This window comes from Sporothrix schenckii, assembly GCF_000961545.1.
Source record: "Sporothrix schenckii 1099-18 chromosome Unknown Cont38, whole genome shotgun sequence".
NCBI classification, from domain to species: Eukaryota; Fungi; Ascomycota; class Sordariomycetes; order Ophiostomatales; family Ophiostomataceae; genus Sporothrix; species Sporothrix schenckii.
The window spans coordinates 2039030-2054478 of NW_015971139.1; the positions used below are offsets into that span (position 1 = coordinate 2039030).

A 15449-nucleotide genomic window follows, 5' to 3' on the forward strand; every position below is an offset into this window, starting at 1 on the left:
AATGCTGCATATTAACGGACTTGACCTTGCCCCAGTGGATTGTGGGGTCTCCACCCCGCTAACATTGCTGAACTACCAGGCAGCGGGGTTGGCGGACATGGGGTGGGATGAAATGTGCCGATGGCACTGCAATGCGCTTAAGTGCTGCAACACGCGCGGAGTATCTTAACACCAACAGCTTCCGCCCCCAATGCTCGAATCGGGCCCAGCCCACACTGGTCGGGCCCTTGTTCCCGACGAAAATACACACAAAGTGAACTATCGATTGCTTGGAGCCTTGTGACTAGCGGATGTGTCATGCTATGGTCATCTATGGAGCACCCACGGTTGGCTGCAAGGTGTAAGGGACGTGAACTGATTGTGTACGACGGACGATGGGCCGGTGAAGGATGCCGGCGGGATAGAGGAGGTGGTCGACGACTGTTTCTTTGTTTTGTTTTTTGAAACTGAAATTCACTTTTCGCTGCATTCCTTTTCTTTTCCTCCTTTGTTCCTTCCGTTCTATATTACTTTAACGCCCGTCTTTGCGCCAATTCCGTACCTGCCTCTTTCGTCGCATCGGCACCGTAGCACTATCGCCAACGTCATCTCAATCACAGTTTCTCTTCAACAACACTACCACAACCGCACTGCTCTACCACACCGCTCCCACACCACCACAATGGCCGCCTCCGACAAGGAAAACAGCCCGCCGGTGCTGCTCGATCTCACAATCGACAACATCACGCCCAACACCATCCGCATCAACGACCAGTCCCCCGACGCCCGGCTGCGCTACCTCATGGCCCGCCTCGTCACCCATCTCCACGACTTTGCCCGCGAAACCCGCCTCAGCACCGACGAGTGGATGGCCGCCATAACCTTTTTGGTGCAGACGGGCCAGATCTGCAGCGACGTGCGCAACGAGTTCATTCTGTTGAGCGACATTCTGGGCCTGTCGCTGCTCGTGGACAGCATCAACCACCCGAAGCCGACCGGGTCCACCGAGGGCTCGGTGCTGGGGCCCTTCCACACGCACGATGCGCCGACGCTGGCCAACGGCGCGTCCATGACGTCGGATCCGGACGGCGAGCCGATGCTGGCGCTGTGCCGGGTTGTGGACCCGGACGGCAAGCCCGTGGCGGGCGTCAAAGTGGACATTTGGGAGACGGACAGCTCGGGCCACTACGACGTGCAGCACGCGGACCGCGACGCGCCCTCGGAGCGGTGCGTGATGGTGTCGGACGAGGACGGCCGGTTCTGGTTCCAGGGCATCAAGCCGGTGCCGTACCCGATCCCGCACGACGGCCCAGTGGGCAAGCTGTTGACGCGGCTGGGACGGCACTGCTGGCGCCCAGCCCATGTGCACTTTATGTTTGAGAAGGAGGGATGGGACCATCTCATTACGTGAGTTCTCTTGACCTGGATGGATGCCCGTGTCCACTTTCCGGTTTTCCTTTGTACCTCACGTCTTCCTCTCTTCAGCGTTGCCCTTTCCCCGCACTACCCCAAATCCACCAGAGTTCCCTCTCCCACACCCGCTAACCGATCCGATCCGATAGCGCACTGTACCTGCGCGGCGATCCGTACGAGACATCCGACGCTGTCTTTGGCGTCAAGAAGAGCCTGGTCGTCGACCTGGGCCGCACCGACGCCGCCGTGTCCGCGAAATACAATGTGCCCGAGGGCACCCTGCTGCTGGAGCAGGAGTTTGTGCTCGTCACCAAGGACGAGACGGAGCGGCTGCGTGACCAGAACGCCGTCGAGGCGCTCAAGACGCTGGGGCTGCACATGAAGCTGGTCGACCACCTGCCCGTGCCGGATCTCGACTAGGCGTGTGTGGATGCGGTGCGCTGCCCTCCTTGTATATAGCCGTGTCAGATGAAAAAGATGAAACGAAACAATTGCTTCCCTCGTCGGAACGTGTCTCAATGCGTGTTCTTCTTGCCGTCGGCCGCCGCCAGCTTGGCCACGTTGTCGGCAAATCCGTGTGCGCCGCCGTGGCTGGCAATGACGTCCCAGGCGTGTTCCACTGTGAAGACAGCATCAACGTTTCGTCGCCTCCCTACCAGGCCCACGTTCCGCGTGCTTGGGATCCGCAGCATCTCAAACTCCACCACCCACCCGCAGTCCTCGGCCACGCCCGCCACCCACTCGACAAACGACGCGTACGTCGACGACGAGGCCAGCGTGACCGACACGGATGCTGTCGCCTGTCTGGCGGCCGACGACGGTGGGGGCGCCCGAAACCGCGCGCCTGTAAAGTTGTGGCTGCAGCAGGGGATGGCAAGGAACGCGCAGCCGGACAAGGCCGCCAGCAGTGGCGTCCAGACCGTCAACTCGTCCGCGTGGTTGGCAATGAGGAACGTGCCAGGTGGGAATGTGCCGTCGTGGGTGCTCGATGTGCGCCCGGTGTCGGTCTCGGTCTCGTTCTTGTCGTTGCCTTTGTCTGTCAGAAATGACGGCAGAAGCAGGCTCTCTCGTAGCGACACTGCCGCGCCCGCCGGGCCCGCCCCGTCTCCATTCTCATAGTGCTCGTATTGCTGCCATGACCGCCGCTTGCGCGCATCGAACCCCCAGCCCCGGTAGCCCTCTTCATTGAGAATGTGCACCAGCAAGCCGTTGCCGCAGCCCACGTCCACAAAGCCGGGGAATTGTGCGGGCACACCCTCCTCGCCCTCGACCCCGTACATGTCCCGCCACAGCTCCATCAGGAATGCCGCAATCGACAGGTCCTCAAACACGTGCTTGGCCGGGTCCGTCGTCTCCTGCCACGTCGCCACCAGCCGCCGCGCGTGCTTTTCTTTGAGGCGCGTGTACCGGTCCTGCACCCGCGCTTGCGGCACCAGCTGGTCGTGGTGCACGCGCTTCACGTAGCCCGCGCGCTTGCCCTCGCCGTGCTTGCACACGGTGTTGACGAGGCTGAGCGCGACGCGGGCCAGGATGGGCCGGCTCAGTTTGCTTGCCGCATCGTCGGGCGGCGTGGCCAGCGTCTCTGGAAACAAGGAAAAGTGCAGGGACACGGTCCCGCGTCCGTCCCGCGGCCGCCACGCGTGCAGGAACCCGACGCCCTGGACTTTGGGGTGGTAAAAGGGCACGTGGGCCGGGTCGGAGACGTGCGGGAGGTAGACCACCAGGGAGCGTTCCTCAGCGTCGTCGTCCTCGTCCTCATGTTCGTCGTCATGCTCATGGTCGTCGTTGCCCTCCTCGCCCCTGTAAAAGAGGCACGTCTGCAGCATCGGCTTGTCGCGCATCGTGTTGCGCGGAATCAGCCGCCGCACAATCGTCCGGTCGTCGGCGCGCACAAGCGACGCAAAACAAGGAAACGGCGTCACGGCCCCCTCCGCCGCCGCAGCCGCCTCGGTGGTCTCGGCCAGAATGTCCGCACGGAACAGCCACGACGACAGCACATTCGGGTTGCGCACCAAGTTCTGCATCACGGCGTCGAACTCGCTGGGTCCAAACGTGCACGGCCGGTGCCACATGGGCGTCCACGTCCAGGGCCCGCCACCCTCGACACCATCGCCCGACGTCGGCGTCTGGATCAAGACCGGATCCGCATCGTAGGCATATTCTTCTGGGCCAGGCAGGGGCGGCGGTGTCGCAGCGGCCATGCTTGGGGGGAAAGCTGTGTTGGGGGACACGAGGAGGTAACGGTCATCAAGGAAAGCATTTACGTAGAAGAATTAGTGGGATGCAATGCACGGCAGAAAAGCGCTTAAAGTTAGGCGGTGAGTGCGACTGACAGCGCGTTTGTTAGGCGCGGCTGCGAACTGCTTAGCGCTGCCTCGATACTCGACTACAACCTCGACCAAGTTCGCGAAACCCCGAGTCAAACGACAACCAGAATTCGAGCATATAAATAATATAAATAATATAAATATTGAACTACTAACAAGCTATCTGACGAAGTGAAAAAGGCGAAACGTCGCCTACGATTCGAACAACCGCACAATCCGTCACTCGGTTGTCGACCATCTGCACAAGTCATGTAACGTCGCCCACCTGAACTCTTCTACGCACGGAAAGCTCGAGGAGAAGCCTTGGGCGTCGGCACTGCAGGAGGTGCCGCGGGCTTGGAGGTCGGCACAGGCTCAGAAGATTTTGCAGGAGGGGACGGAGCCGGAGCCGGCGACGGCTTGCTGGTGGGCACAGGCTCGGGGGACTTTGCAGGCGGGGACGGGGTCGGAGCCGGCGACGGCTTGCTCGTAGGCACAGGTTCAGGCGACTTTGCAGGAGGGGATGGGGCCGGAGCCGACTTGCTGGTAGGCACAGGCTCAGGCGACTTCGCGGGAGGTGACGGGGCCGGAGCCGACTTGCTGGTAGGCACAGGCTCAGGCGACTTCGCGGGAGGGGCCGGGGCCGGAGCCGACTTGCTGGTAGGCACGGGCTCAGGAGACTTTGCAGGTGGGGACTGGGGCCGGAGCTGACTTGCTGGTAGGCACGGGCTCAGGAGACTTTGCGGGAGGGGCCGGGGCCGGTTCCTTGGATGTCGGGCCAGGGGCCGGCGGAGCCTTCGCCGATGCTGTATAGTAGTGTGAGCCAAGTACTGCATTTCTTGATTTTGTGTTCAGTTTAGCTTTTTCAAAAGTCAGGCAGTTCGTATACTCACAAGAGGTCACAGCCTTCGAGGACGACTCTGGAGGAGCAGCAGGACCATTGTCAACGATCGGAGCGGCCACGGCGAGGCCGGCAAAGAAGAGGATGTGCCACTTCATCGTGCTTTATTTTCAAGTATCAAAGGATGATGTTGGAAAGAGGGTTTTGTTTGATTGTCGATGAAAGGATGACACTTGAATCTGTGTGATGAGTCTGTCTTCTCTTTATACTTGATATTTCTGTGGCCCCATCATACAAAGATAAAAGTCCGGGCTTTCTTGGATTCTTTCTTTTCGAGTAACGTCACGATGCTGTAATTTCTTTTTAATTTAGCACATATTTCGTTCTATTTCACCTTTCGTTTTTCCTCTTTTAAAATGACCTCATTCACCCGAATCAGATTGCAGTTATAGTGTGGTGAAAGAGGAGAAGCACATGTCCCATGATGCTTCTCTGTGCTTCACAGGTATGCCATTTTCCCAGGATCGCAACATTTTACTTTCGATCATACAATTACACCGGGTATTCAAGACAATTTTGAGTCTCTTGCTCCTCCTGTTCGAAATCGTTCCCGGATATTGCGTATTTCACATATAGACCGGACAGGCGAATAGCTTCGGGGTTGTACTCGAGAGGACCGTCAGGATCAGGAGGAGCGACTAAACTAGAAGCTTGTGTACTGATAGATGGAAAGAGGGGCACACAATAATGAGTAAATAGAATACGTGAGAAACGATGTCAATAAGCAGACCACACGGACCGCTGTCAAGTGCTCCGGGTCGAAGCAAACGGACGAGGGACGTGTCACGATGTAACCATCTTTGGAACGTCACTTTCACCGTATACAGTACAGGTCGTCTCAAGGGAATCCTAGAGGGATAGAGCAAATACAAGTCACTCTGTATACGCTAGAACTAGAAAATCTATGGATCAAGGTCGATAATAATTCGTTGAGATGGTACGATATGTCACCTCTTCGATCTGGCTATTTTCCATATTGTCATATCTACATCCACGAATCGCGTCGTTGGCAGAATAACGCGTCAAGCACACTCTGAATAAAGCAATTACCAAGGAAACATGAAAAAGATAAAGTCCACTATGCAGATTTTTAAAAAGACATTTTCCAAGCCATGTACATAGTTTTGTGAACGCCAAGACGAACTCCTGGATTATGCAATCCAGGTACACTCCCAACCCAGGTCGCCGTTACTGCCAAGTCGTTGCCCTATGTTCGAGAGAGACACGACATCTAGCAAGCGGCAGCTACCAGAAGGGATCAAGTGAGGTCGCAGTTAAGCTTTTTTTCACTTTCCGGGTCGATCGGGCCCTTTGGGAAAATCGGGGGATGCGATATTGTTTTGTTAGTGAAGCGGCACTTGTGTGGAAAATGTTCAATTTCATTGCTCAATCCCCCTCCTTGGCAAAATGGACATAAACAACGCACATATATATGTGTGTATATATATATTGAGTCTCTGGTGGGAGGCGGAGATGGGATGAACTGCTTGAGATCGACTCAGTTGGCGCTTCGCGCATCCTTTCGGGACATATTTATTATTGGTTTATCCATCGTCATTTGAAGGGGACATAACGCCTTCCATGAACTATCGAATAACCGCCAGGAGCAGATTCGGTGATGGCAACCAACTGAAAAGGAATCTCAAAGTGAAGCAGACGGATTACCCGGAAATGTAGTGCAAGCCAGTCATCTCGATGCTGACCTTCTGCTCCCACATAACGACCTATCTGTCACGCCCTGAAGTAATAAATGTGTGTCAGAAGTTGCTTACAAGTGGCTTTTTACAAACAATACGGAAGATCTAGGGATATCAAATAAATTCAGATTGCATGCACCGCGGAGAAATACATATCAGAGCATCCTAGAGAAGTAAATGGCACATTTGAATACAAAGTTTGCTAAGATGCAGTCAATATACAATTTTCCATGCAGATTAAGGAACCATATTAGCCGACCTCTCCCGTTTGCCCAGACTCTGCTGTCATGCATCTTTAAGCTTCGTTCATTCATTCCTAGATACATCTTACTTTGCATTTACAACTACATGTTTTGTTTCCAGCGTTCTCCCGTCGCCCTCAAACGACTAAAAAATGCACACGGCGTTGGGCGGACTTGCCACGCCACCCGGCAGGTTGAGCGGCGCGCTCGTAAAGAAAAAGGACCACCGCTTCTGCCGCTCACACTCGGCCGCCAGCGCCTCCACGTCAAACATTTCGCCTATGGGCATGCCCCAGTAGCTCAGCAGGAAATCGTGCAGACGCCAGTTGTCGTCCATGGGCACTACCTCGAAGCCGTTGGAGTCGCCGCCGACGGCCGCAAAGTGGTGGTTCCAGAGCCACTCGAGCGTCGCCTCGCAGCCCTGGACGCCGATCCAGGCATAGGCGTTGGCGACAAACTTGTTGTGGTCCTCCTCACTGTGCTCGTCGTACCACTTGGTCCAGCCCGTGCGCACCAGCAGGATGTCGCCGGCCCGGAAGACAAGGTTGGCGTCCTTGGCCATATCGTCGAGCTGGGCGACGGTAATGGCGTGGCCCGACATGGGGCTGTACGCAATGCCCTTGCGAGCGGCGTAGGCGACGTAGTCGAGGAGGACGCCGCGGCCGACAATGCCGCCGCGCTTGGTCCAGTCTGTGTGGTTAGCGGTGCGAACCAACAGTGACGTATAGCATTTGCAGACGCACTCTCAATGCCCAGCTTGCCGCTCGACAGCAGGTCGTCGTGGTGGATGCCGTTGTAATAGTAGCCAGCCTTGGAATCGCCCCAGTGGCCTACTCGGTCAGCCAAAAGCCAGAATGCCAAAACAGCACAAAGGAGTGAAGCATCACCCACGAAGTCCATCCCATTGGCTGCCGACTTGGGTGTTGAAGCTGATCTCGTCGTCGTAGCAGTAAAACGGGTAGCTGGGCTTGGTACGCCAGTCAACAATCTCGTGCTTGAGCGTGTGCCGCCCAAAGGCCTCCTCGCTGAGCCGGTCCAGGCCCCAGTTGAGCGCCACGCTGCGGCCCGTCTGGATCTCGTCACGCGCCTGGCGCACCACGTCCGGCGTCAGCAGGTTCAGCGTGCCGAGCTCGTCTTTGACACCGTCCTTGTCAAAGAGGCCCCAGGCGCAGCCGTGACTGACACCGTGTTAGCCGATGTTGTGCGTTTTCCGCTCCTGTCGTGCCTCTCAGCACCGTCTCACTCACGGCTTGCCCTCCACCTTGGGCATGTCCTTCCAGTTTGGCAGCTTCGCGGCATCCATGTTGCGACGTGCGAGGTATCAAGATTGTCGAGAGTGTCTAGAAAGCGTAATATGGAAAGGAAGGTTCTGAGTTTCGAGCTTTGTTGTATTAATCATGGAAAAGCAAGTCTCATGCAAAATGTGTCTGCCCAAACAAAACAAATAAGGGCTGTATTCGGTGGTGATGTCTGTATAAGAATGCTTCTTTGTTAACAATCGTTTTACTCAAAAAGGAAACAATGTCGTTTCCTGCCCCTACGAAGACTGTTTCTCCTCTGCGATGCATTGTCAGGATGCAATCTTCCCCTTATCCTGCGGGGAAGCCCAGTCGCCAAAGAAAGGAGCTCCCATGACGACGGCCCTTTGAAGTCTACGGAAACAGCTGGCATGGGCACGACCTGGAAAGCTTCAATTGACGGGTGACGAATTCCGGGGTCCGGTTCGTTTGGTGTAGTTATTCTTGTTGGCGTTTTTGGCGGTGTTCTCTGGCGTCGTCTAGAATTGGAGACTACCCCGGAATTGGCTCGTTATGTTAGAGACGAAGGCCGGCCCGCCGCTTGTCACTAGGCGAGTCAGCGCCTCCAAGGCCCAAGTTCCCCCTCGATGGTCCCGTCCTCACCCAGGGGAGAAAACAACGGTCCGAGACTACTGGATGCTCGGCGTGTCGCAATCGTCGCACGGGCTTCCTTGTGTTGGTTTTCTGGGGTATTTTTGTGGGCCGCGTTGACATGCCATATCAGATCGCGTACTGTACAGCTGGTCAGCATCCATCAGTCTCACGCTTGGCAAACAGTGTCTGAGACGTCAGTACGACGTACTTCAATTGTAAGTCAACGGTGGTTAGTAGTTGGGAGTTCAGTTATTCAATTATCACAGTAGGTCACCCGTCTACAATGTTGAAATTTGGTTTGGGTGTTGGCGAGTTTTATATAAAATAAGAGTAATAGAAAATGAAGATGCAAGTGCATGTAACAAAAAATGTAGTCAACCTCATCCTCTGTGATCCTCCACTCAACTCGAATGGAACCGCACGTGTACGGAAATCCCCAACGAGCAATCAACCATCTTCCATCAACCTTTCCTCGCATAATCACAAATATCAAAAGCACAGATTATAAAAAATGATTCATCCTCTTGGTCCCAGCTGTTCACCAAAGAGGTCCCACAGTCTGAGATTATTTCGAAACGGCAAACCCGCACAATTCTTCCAGGCGCCGGGGGACAAGCCCTTCATGTCGAGCAGCTCATATGTGTCTTTAGTCTGAACCAAGCTAAGCCCACTCTGCCGTACCGGTCTGATCCTGTTCCTCAGTAGCAGTGGGCTGCGCGTTGTCGTCATCGATGATCGTCACATGGTCGACAATCGGAGCCGCGGCCGGAGCAGGGGCAGGTTCAGCTGCAGGAGTAGGAATAGGAGCAGAGACCCGGGGATTGCCACGAACACGAGCACGAGGAGGGCCGCGAAGGGGAATAGGGCTAGTGGTAGGCGTCGGAGGAGTTGGCGAGACCAACAGGGTACTACAGCTGCGAGTCATGGACTCAAGCGAAAGCCGCTCCGAGTCAGGTGAGTCGCCTGAATAGGTAGACCCAGCAGAGGAAGGCGGAGAAACCGGCAGGGCGATCAGAAGGGCGATTTCATCGATCATAGGAGGCAGCTCCACGTTATGGAGGTTTTCTTCGATGTTTGTGACCACAGCGCGGCTCACGCCCAGCTCCACGTCTGCACTGACTGCCTCTGCCCTCCTTTCCTTCCAGTGGATGACAAGGCTCTGGATCTAGTAGAACGGCTTGATCACAGCTAGAACAGGGCAAAGGACCGGGGACGCGAGAATACCCAACATCAGGATAAACGGAGCCAGTTTCCGCAAGGGTTTGCCTTCCCGGAAAACAGCCGGAAGCCAGTCTTGGTGCTCGGGGCCCATGACTACTGTCATGATGTAGCCGAATATATAGACGGCAACAAAGAAGATGTCGTATATCATCTTCTCGGATTTCTGAAGATTGTTGGTTGAGATATGGGAGTTGAGGTCAAGGTAAGAGATTTAATGCCGCTCAAGAAGGAGATATGTTGGTAGAGACCTGGCCAAAAGGCATCAGGTCAAAGCGGAAAGGAAGGGGGGTTGGGAGATGAATTCCACTGGTCTTGTCGAAGACGCAGGGCTTCTCCGCTCCAGTGCAAGAATCCATAGTCACTACACGGTTTGGATGGCGAATTCTGCAATATAGGGATAGAAGTGGTGGTTGCTTGAGGCTCGACAGAGCTGATAACGTGGCGGTCGCTCTGGAGAGCGAGAGCGCAGAGACGTGGGTGAGGAGTGGAAGAGAGTTTAAGACGCTGGAAGGCCTCAAATACAAACCGAAGATATTTCTGAAGTTGGATTTGAATCTGCAGAAAGTTGAAAGTCAGCGACAAGTCAAAGCCAACTGGGGTGTGGGACTGGTGCTCTGCGTGTTGCAGGACTTGACTTACAGGTCTGGCGAGCGTGCGCGTAGACGAAAGGCTGTGCTCTGACCATATGTGAAGCTCGCGAAATTCGATGTGGGATGTAGGAGAGAAGAAGCAAAATTAAAAATCCAGCGAAGAGATGGGGCTTGGGGTCCTTTATATGGACTTCCTGTGACATGGACGTGGCTGCCGTTTAGGAAAAGTGCCTGAATCGCTCTTTCTTTCTACGTTGTCCATGACTTATCAAGTGGGGCTTTTGTGAGTGAATGCAAATGCGCAGCAACAAGCACAATGGCTCCTTTGGGCAAGAACACAACGCTCAATTGTGCCGCCATTTTCCAATATCGCGAGATTCGTGTGTCACACCCATGACATGTCGATGGGTCGACGACACCACCATGGCGAACCGTGAAGTGAAGGTGAGCGTATAGTGATGAGTTGGCCAACATGAAATGAAAACTAATGAGAGATACCAAAAGCGAAAGAAAAGTGAGGTCGTTCTACAAACCGACAAGGGAAGTCTACAAAACAAAAAGGAATTCTCCGAAGAACCGCTTCCGCGCTGTTGCTGATGCCCGCACCTGGGATCGAACCAAGGACCTCAGCATTACGAGTGCTGCGCTCTACCACTGAGCTATACGGGCGGTTTGGCGCTTGCAGGCGTCTCATATGGGACGGCGGCTCGTTAACTGGGGTGTTGAGAACAGCACCAGTTGCAAACGACAGCCCAAGTGGGACACTCTAGGGAGACTGGACAGACCGCCGTGAGAAGGACAGAGTGCATGGCAATGATGAACTGACGCTCCATACGGGAAACACGGCCGATTCCTGTATCACGATCATGACTCGTTCCTGTGAAAGTTGCTCGACAATGAGGGACAACGACGGACGTCGCAAGCTCTCTAGGCGGCCTGTTCGCCACAGTGATTGACAGCCTTTGTTCTATTCTGTCCGGGCAGGCGGGACTCAGAATGTCGTAAGGCTTAGATGTCTACAGCATACTGGGAGAGCATAACGGGCGCTTCTTTGAATGTGCTGGAACTGTTTCTACTGGCTAGCAGCTGCTCGGAGCATTCGGGCTGTTGTACTGCCTTGTTGGGACGTTGCGTCGGCTTTAATTAGCACCAACACATTCCTCCGATCCCGACGGCTAGACATCGGGAAGCCGCGTGGAATCGACGGAGCCAACATCGAATAACAGATAGACTACCAACATTGTCCGTAGCTTCATCTCAAAGGCCATCTGCTTTCGTCATCTTTCTTCGTCACATCCTCCATAGTAGCATTGACCACCATGGAGACTCTGGCTGTTACCAAAGTCCCAAGGGACGCGCCCACAGGGCCTCCGAGCCATTGGCTGGACAGCACGCCGACGGGATTCCGAAATCCGTGGCCTTCATTCCGCCAGACATTCTCGGTGACGCAGATGCTCCGTCTGCGCTTTGGACCAGGCCGCAACTTTGTGCCTGTGCCCGAGAACCGCGAGGGACTTGTTCCCATACAGACACCCGACTGGGGTGCGCATGCTCAGCCGAGCCAAATAAAGGCCACCTGGATCGGCCACTCGTCGTTTCTGATCGAGATGCCGTTGCGGGTGCAAGATAGGCGAGAGGATGGAACGGAAGCATCCATGCAACGACAGTACGGCCTCCGTGTCTTGATGGACCCCGTCTTCTGCGAACGCATGGGTCCCGCCCAGCTTGTCGGCCCCAGACGCTTCTCACGCACGCCCTGCACGCTCGACGAGCTGCCCCTCGTCGACGCCCTCTGCATCAGCCACAGCCACTACGACCACCTCGACATTGACACCGTCAAGCAGCTGTACGCCGACAAGGCGCAGAAGCGAACGGCCGCTGGCCTGGCACCGCTCCAAATCTTCTGCGGGCTCAACAGCAGGCCGTGGTTTGTCAACAACTGCGGCGTACAGCCCGAACATGTCACCGAGATGGACTGGTGGGACGAGGTGGATCTGATAGTCGGAGGCACGATAGTACGCCTGGCCTGCACACCGAGCCAGCACGGCAGTCGGCGAGGGCTCGGCGACCAGGACCACATGCTCTGGTGCTCCTTTGTTTTGTCGGAGCAGGAGTCCAAGCAGGAGATTAAGCAGGAGATTAAGCAGGAGTCCAAGCAGGAGTCCAAGACGGCCGTGTACTTTGCCGGTGACACGGGCTACCGGAGCGTCACGGACGAAGACGTCGCCGCCAGCACGTCCGTCGACGACCTGCCACACTGTCCCGCCTTTGCCGAGATCGGCGCCAAGTACGGCCCCTTCTCTCTCGCCCTGCTGCCCATTGGCTGCTACACACCACGCACGAAGCTGTCGCCTGTGCACTGCTCGCCCGAGGACGCCGTGGCTGTCCACTTTGATGTTCGGAGCCAGCTCAGCGTGGGCATGCATTACGGCACCGTTCGCGGCGGCCTCAGCGCGCAGTACGAGGATGTACAAGAGCCGCCTCAGCTGTGGCGCAAGGCTGGCGAGGCGCGCGGGTTGGTATGGGACAGAGACTTTCGATTGTGCGATATTGGTGAGACGGTGGTGGTATGACGACAGGAGTGGCTGTCAGACTTACGACTTCATGATTTGCAAAGACATATTAACAGCACTCTTTTACATGTAAATGTACATAATAGTTACATATTTGTTTACGTTCGCTTTAACTTATGCGACAGAAAACTCCTACTCTTCAAGAGTTCAATTTATGTGCAATTCTGTTGTGATAGATACAATGGCTGTTTCTGTACGCCAGATGCCACTCACGCTCCGCGCCACGCTTCCTATCTTCCGTACGAACCAAACCCACGAGCGTGATTTGTCTTTCCTTGACACTGCGTATCATTAGACACGACTCGTAGTGACGCAGCGAGATCCGCGAGCTCGGGCTCAGCCTCCCATTGCACTTCGGGGGCCGTGAAGTTGGCCGGTCCGTATAACATCCACGCCGACAGAGGCATCAGTGCGCTATGGATGGTCGAATTCACCGACGTCAACAGTGCCGTCTGATTCGCCCGCCGCAACGCGTCGGCATAGCCGTCGGGCGCGCCGGGCGAGACCTGCTTGCCCAATGTGCCGGCCAGAACATATGCCTCGAACTTGGCCGTGTTGTTGAAGTCGCGCAGAATAAAGGGCGCCCGCGCGTATGAAATGGGAAGGTCGACAAGGGCCAACGCGCCGTATGTGACATTGTCCAGCCTCGTCACGGCGGACGTCTTCGTCGAAGCACCACTACGGATGGTGCTGTTCAGGGGCACCAGTCGTTGACCGGTCGATGTCCAGTAAAAGAAACCGGTCAGCCAACCCGACACAGTATCGTGCTCTGGTGTGCCCAGGCAGGCCGGGTTGTCGCCCGCGGCCGTCACAATCTGGTTCCAAAAGAGGCGCGTAGCTGTGCTGTCGGGCGCGTCAAAGCTGCGAATGAACTGCCGCAGGATGGGTGTCAGCTGGTCTTTGTAGGCCGCCGCCTGCGAACCGAACGCGGGCAGGCGGTCGAGCTTCCGCAGCATCTCGGCCCAGTCGTCCTGCGCGCCCTCTAGCGTCACCGACGGCAGACCACATGCCGGCCGGCGGCCCTCCTCCGGCTGCCCCGCCGCGGCCGCGTGGGCCTCATTCTGCCCGAGCAAAATAACCGTGGACGTCATCTCGTCGACGACCGTCGAGGTGGTGAAATTGGGCATGGCCCACAGCATCAGCCAAGGCGCGTGGCAGTGGCTCTCCGCCTCGTACTTGAAATCCTGGATGACACGGAACCATTCAAAGTCGCTCAGCGTCATAGGGTCGGCACCAGCCGCCCGAGGCTCATAGATCTCGGCCGTCTCGTTGCGGTGGCTGCCGACATAAAAGAACAGCTGCGTCAGGATCGTGAACCAGACCTCGTCGGGCCGGAGCACGAGATGGAGGTGCTCGGCCCAGGCCTGCAGGGCACCGCGCACAAAACTCTCGGAGGAGGGCAGGACCTGGTTGGCTGTCTGGAACGTGCTGTCGTCGAACACGCCCATGAGGACCTGCTCGTCGCTGCTGGCATGGTCAAACTCGTTGGCGGCGCTGCGCCGGTAAAAGTCGTCCAGTGACGTGGCGCCGGGTGGACCGTTGTACCGACGCGGTGCGCCGCCGGGCAAGATGACGACATCAGCGGTTGCTGTGCTGTCGAAGAACAGACATGCGAGGGCCAGAACCAAGGCTGTCCAAGTGGTCGGCACCAGCGCACGCTGTCGTTCAGCGCGCATCGCGGCAAGAGGGTGGTGAGGTGTTGATTCGGCGGTGATGGCTGATCACAAAGGACGGAGGGGACGACAACGATGGATGAATCGAAGCATTGCGGCACACAAAGATAGGCTCGCAGAGGTTGATCAAGAAACCCTCTTGGCAAAGTATCAAGCTTACCCAACCGGAACATCCATTTACTTGGGTGTTGGCAAGGCATTCTCTTTTTGCTCGTCCTCTGGTATGTCGCCGCAAAGAGCGCTCAAGTTCTCAGTTCTTCGGCCCCCATATCCAATCTAGCGGCTCGAGGCCCCAACTCTGTTCGATGCGGGCTGAAATAGCCGTACAAATTGCGTCGCCTCTGCCTTTAGGCATGACCCAGTTGGGATATGGACAAGGTGTGCGGAGAAATAAAAGGCAAAGGAAAGATAAAGACATAAGAAAGACCAAAAAAAAAAAAAAACGGAGAACGACAACGCGACAGAGGTGAAAAGTCGCAATGGGCTCATGAGACAACGAGTCAACTCCCACATCTACCGCATCACTTGATGGCGCCGACATAGCCCACGCATCGATACCGCAGCGAGGCTCGTGACATCTTGCCCAAACATGCATCACTCCGCTTGGCAGCTGGCGACGCCTGTTCAAGGCTCTACAATTGTCAACTTGTGTGACACATTGGTTCGTTCGTATGTTGTAGATAGCCTGCACATGCAACCGTTTGCCATTACACAACATCCGGATATACGAAACGCCCGAGGTATAACTGGTTCTTTTTGACCGCTTTTGCCGTCTTCCGTGTCTTCGTCGGTTGGCTGCATATTGTGAGAAGAAAAGAAATGGCTCCGTATATCTCAGAACGTGTCTGCGTAAACATCTCGAGTCCTTTCCCCTGCGGTGATCACAGGCAAAAGTGCGGCTATCCGTCAGAGTCACCAGACAACAACGATAATAACGACAACAGAAAAAAAGAAAATTCAGA

At 55.8% G+C, this 15449-nt stretch overlaps 7 protein-coding genes and 1 non-coding gene across 8 annotated transcripts; 2 read left to right on the forward strand and 6 right to left on the reverse strand.

Annotated features, from left to right (window-relative positions):
* Positions 1-661: 661 nt before the first annotated feature.
* On the forward strand, positions 662-1812 carry SPSK_06398 (uncharacterized protein; the record flags this gene model as incomplete). Its single annotated transcript, XM_016733104.1, has 2 exons — positions 662-1386; positions 1542-1812. 2 exons carry the CDS (start codon positions 662-664, stop codon positions 1810-1812), a joined length of 996 nt encoding a protein of 331 aa, XP_016592371.1.
* Positions 1813-1907: 95 nt separating this feature from the next.
* SPSK_06181 (tRNA (uracil-O(2)-)-methyltransferase) lies at positions 1908-3593 on the reverse strand (the record flags this gene model as incomplete). Its single annotated transcript, XM_016732888.1, has 1 exon — positions 1908-3593. One exon carries the CDS (start codon positions 3591-3593, stop codon positions 1908-1910), a length of 1686 nt encoding a protein of 561 aa, XP_016592372.1.
* A 401-nt stretch (positions 3594-3994) lies between these two features.
* On the reverse strand, positions 3995-4697 carry SPSK_06606 (uncharacterized protein; the record flags this gene model as incomplete). Its single annotated transcript, XM_016733308.1, has 3 exons — positions 3995-4393; positions 4425-4528; positions 4592-4697. 3 exons carry the CDS (start codon positions 4695-4697, stop codon positions 3995-3997), a joined length of 609 nt encoding a protein of 202 aa, XP_016592373.1.
* A 1986-nt stretch (positions 4698-6683) lies between these two features.
* Positions 6684-7841, reverse strand: SPSK_06395 (uncharacterized protein; the record flags this gene model as incomplete). Its single annotated transcript, XM_016733101.1, has 4 exons — positions 6684-7228; positions 7282-7368; positions 7430-7716; positions 7786-7841. The coding sequence occupies 4 exons, from the start codon at positions 7839-7841 to the stop codon at positions 6684-6686; spliced, it is 975 nt and encodes a 324-aa protein (XP_016592374.1).
* Positions 7842-9091: 1250 nt separating this feature from the next.
* SPSK_06601 (uncharacterized protein) lies at positions 9092-9802 on the reverse strand (the record flags this gene model as incomplete). Its single annotated transcript, XM_016733303.1, has 2 exons — positions 9092-9589; positions 9638-9802. 2 exons carry the CDS (start codon positions 9800-9802, stop codon positions 9092-9094), a joined length of 663 nt encoding a protein of 220 aa, XP_016592375.1.
* A 1036-nt stretch (positions 9803-10838) lies between these two features.
* On the reverse strand, positions 10839-10910 carry SPSK_11203. Its single transcript has one exon. It is a non-coding gene; the product is annotated as a tRNA-Thr (tRNA).
* A 650-nt stretch (positions 10911-11560) lies between these two features.
* Positions 11561-12814, forward strand: SPSK_06335 (N-acyl-phosphatidylethanolamine-hydrolyzing phospholipase D; the record flags this gene model as incomplete). Its single annotated transcript, XM_016733041.1, has 1 exon — positions 11561-12814. One exon carries the CDS (start codon positions 11561-11563, stop codon positions 12812-12814), a length of 1254 nt encoding a protein of 417 aa, XP_016592376.1.
* Positions 12815-13044: 230 nt separating this feature from the next.
* SPSK_06271 (uncharacterized protein) lies at positions 13045-14490 on the reverse strand (the record flags this gene model as incomplete). The annotated part of the gene is made up of 1 exon (XM_016732977.1): positions 13045-14490. The coding sequence occupies one exon, from the start codon at positions 14488-14490 to the stop codon at positions 13045-13047; it is 1446 nt and encodes a 481-aa protein (XP_016592377.1).
* Between the last annotated feature and the right edge of the window lie 959 nt (positions 14491-15449).